The sequence below is a fragment of the Quercus lobata genome, chromosome 4 (assembly GCF_001633185.2).
Source record: "Quercus lobata isolate SW786 chromosome 4, ValleyOak3.0 Primary Assembly, whole genome shotgun sequence".
NCBI classification, from domain to species: Eukaryota; Viridiplantae; Streptophyta; class Magnoliopsida; order Fagales; family Fagaceae; genus Quercus; species Quercus lobata.
The window spans coordinates 27,645,722-27,649,430 of record NC_044907.1 but is presented as its reverse complement, the minus strand read 5'-3'; the positions used below and the strand labels follow the sequence as shown (position 1 = coordinate 27,649,430).

Below are 3,709 nucleotides of genomic sequence, written 5' to 3'. Positions count from 1 at the left end.
GAGGAAGGTGCAGCTTACAAATGTTGAGCAATCTTAGTTTATTCATCTTAGAGAATGGATCAACATTCAATTCTTCTCGTTCTTCATTTGGAGTCAAATTGAGCATCATGCCTTCAATTCGTTATGTTCCCTAGTAACCAAGAACAATAAAAATTAGTTTAGATACAGCAAAAACTTACATGAATGGTAGAATTATATTCTTCTCTAAATTTGTCTATATAATAATATACTTACAATATTGTTCTTTAATACATCAAGGACATCATCACATTGCCACAGCCTACTTCGTTTTTGAAGCTCTGTTGATTCCTCATAAACAATATTCCACCCCATTTGTTGTATTAAATGATGCATGCACAATTTCCCCCCTACAATAGTAATTAGAGATTTGTCAATGAGCTTCCTTATATTATCGTCCGAGTAGCAAACTGAATCTAGTATATCAACTACTCAATTCTGGTCCTTCCCTTTGAAGAAACACGCAATATCCAAAAATAATTTTTTCTCCAACTCCTCCAATCCATTATATGCTATTTGAAGTTTCTTTGGAATATTGTCATTGGGAATTGCTTTTAGTTGATTCCAAGCACTTTCTCATTCATTTTTTGTTCTTTTACACAAATGGGAACCCAGAACTTTAAGAACCAAAGGACTGCCCTGAGCATAAGTGACAAAATCATTGACCAAATTCCAAAAATCAATTTCACAATGAGCTTTGTGACTAAAAAGTTGATGAGCTTCATCATTATTTAGTCTGTCAACCTTACATATAGTCTGAATTTCATAGCTTTTCAACAAATGTTCATCTTCAGTAATTACTATGATTCTACTTCTTGGACCAAACCAACTCTTCCCTACTAATGCTTCTAAATATCTTTTTTCACTCGCATCATCAACAACAATAAGTACCTTTTTATCACATAGTATCTTCCTGATCACTTGGATTCTCTTAGTCACATCCCTTACCCTTAATGCTCCTTTACTAATATCACAAAGGAGTTGCTCTTGTAAAGTCTCTAAGCCGCATGCTTCAGAAACCTCTTTGACATTTTCGAGAAAGCTCCAAGCTTCAAATTGATTACGAATCTTGTCAAAAACGACACTTGCAAGAGTTGTCTTGCCCATTCCACTCTTCCCACATATCCCAATAAAGCGGTTGTCATTTGAATTCATATCTAGAAATGAATTCATTTCCTCAACACGAGAGCCTATTCCAATAAAACAGTCTTCATAAACAATTGAACGTTTATCTTTCAATTCAGTAAATATCCATTCAACAATTTCTTGGATAAACTTTCCCTCAGGCCTATAAGAAAGACATAACAAAAATCTTTGTGTCAACACAAACCAATTAGGGATGCAAACGTTGATGTTCTGCATTTTCATCTCAGAAAAAGAGCTCTAAAATTAAACTAAACTAGATAGTTGAGCTCGATTTGCTTGGTAAAATCCTAGGGCTATTAGTTTCTAAAAAAGTAAACATGCCTTTTGATGTAAACTTAAAGCAGTAGGAACTATACTATCGAATATGGATTTTCATTTTTTATTTGTTAGAAAACTATTTAAATTTAATTGAAATTCTGATTTGGCTTTTTGAAAAAGAGATAGCTGTTAACTTTTGTTCTCTTTCTCTCTAAGAACTTATAGAGTAAATAAAAGTGATTCTTATTGATGAAAGAGAAGGAATTAACCAAGTTAAGTAACAATGAATTACTCTGTACCTAAGTTAATTACTCTGTACCTAAGTTAAACTAGTGCTGGTACTCCTTAAAAATATACCACATCAAATATAGGGATGTACTGGCCTGAAACAATGATTTTCAGATGTTTAAGCTAGTATTGATGTTTCCACTAATACAGTAAAATATAATTAAAAGATGTTAAAAAAAATTTAAAATATTATAAAACATGTTATTCATGGTAATATATGGGTTAATGTACCTAGGCTATTTGAGCTTATAAAATATGTGAATTTTAAAGTAAACGTTTATAAATTTATAAAATAAATAAATAAATATAAACACACACATATATATAGCAATATTCTCAAAAACGATACTTCGCTATTAACTGGTACCAAAATACTTCATGCACCTAGCCAAAGGGAAACAAAATTGAGGCATTAGTTACTTTTATGGGGGTTTGGGCTATTGGGGTTTGTAGGCCCTGGGTATGTTAGACCTAAATTTTTCTTCTAGAGCTACATATCTTAGAGAGGATCTTGACTTTATATTGGATCTTTTGCATTTGAGGATACACTTATGTATTTTGAATGTATACTTTTGGAGTGTTTGATGTGTAGTATTATTTATAACCAACATTACCTGGCCAAAAAGATATTGTAATCAACATTACCAAGTCAAAATAAGAAAATAGATCAATCATTCACAATAACACAAACATTTACCTAAAATACTCTTCTCTATTAAGGGGAAAACCATGGGTATACTCCAAATAAATTCACTCCTATAAAAACAAGTTGAAAATCATTTTCAAGTTTATTCAACTGAGATCATGAGTCACTCTAGATACAATCCTTCATAGTTGTAGCACCCAAAACCTTAATTTTTCTCATTATATATGTGTCTCAACTCTCATGAAAAAAAAAAAAAAAAAAAAAAACCCACACGCTTTTCTTTACTCAGAACTCACACACCATATCACAGTATTCCTTTTATGCTGTTATGATTATGAAAACGTCAACCTTTTAACAACTACATTTAAAGTAATTAAGTATTGCAGTAAGAACAAGCAGAAAAAATGCTCAATATAAGAAGATCAACAAGTGATACGCATCAGTTAATGTCTTTCGAGAGAGCTTGGCCACGTCACTTAAAGCATTTCTCCATATCTGCACCTTCTTCTTCTGGAAACAGTTTTCATGTTCAGCAAAGGCCACAGCAAAATGGGAAACACTGTCAACTCTCCCTCCTTCTTGCATTTAAGGATCTTTACAAGTTCTTCCAGGCACCATGTGGAAGATGCATAATTTTTAGACAAAATAACGACTGCTATTCTTGATTTCTCGATTGCATCCAAGAGTTTCAGCGAAATGGGATTTCCTGGCTCAAGTTTTGTATCATCCTTAAAGGTGATAATCTTTTTATCTTTCAAAGCACAATATAGATGGTCCGTAAAATTAATTCGGGTGTCTTCACCTCTAAAATTGAGGAAAACGTCATTTTCCGGTTGGGGTTTAAAACAAGGAGAAGAAAAAGATGATTGGATGGTTTGAGTGGTGAAGCAGGAAGCCATTGGTACAAACTTAATACTAAGTGAGTTATAGTTGAGATTCTAAGACAGACAATGTCATGTATTCGAATGGAGTTGGCAAGTAGCAAACAAAACATTCCACGGGAGAGATCAAAGAGACGATGGGATACTAAACAAAGCCATTGCACACCACGAGCATTACCATCAAGTATGTTATGCCAAATGCTATTTTACTACATCAATACCCATTTTATCAATTTTATTGCATCATTTTACAATTTACCGTTCATCACTTTTTTTTATATTTTTCAATTCTATATATTAAAATAATATATACAAATATTAAAATAACATTAAAAAAAACCCATCATAAATGTATTCCCACCGTCACTTCCACCAACTCACTACCACCCTCACCACAGCCCACCGTTGATACAAACCCACCACCACATCCCACCATGGTTACAAACCCATCACCACCAACCAACAACAACCA

General features: G+C 33.0%; 1 protein-coding gene across 1 annotated transcript; it reads right to left on the bottom strand.

The window, feature by feature from the left end:
* Positions 1-594: 594 nt before the first annotated feature.
* Positions 595-2,941, bottom strand: LOC115984953 (TMV resistance protein N-like). Its single transcript, XM_031107933.1, has 2 exons — positions 2,793-2,941; positions 595-1,306 (listed from the first exon to the last, which is right to left on the bottom strand). The coding sequence occupies exons 1-2, from the start codon at positions 2,939-2,941 to the stop codon at positions 595-597; spliced, it is 861 nt and encodes a 286-aa protein (XP_030963793.1).
* Between the last annotated feature and the right edge of the window lie 768 nt (positions 2,942-3,709).

Bases quoted from the DNA above. Each gene is read 5' to 3' on its own strand.
- LOC115984953 (XM_031107933.1), bottom strand. From the start codon at position 2,941: ATGCAAGAAGGAGGGAGAGTTGACAGTGTTTCCCATTTTGCTGTGGCC. The intron at 1,307-2,792 runs GTATCACTTGTT...TCTTTCTTATAG, and splicing joins CGAAAGACATTAACTGATGC to GCCTGAGGGAAAGTTTATCC.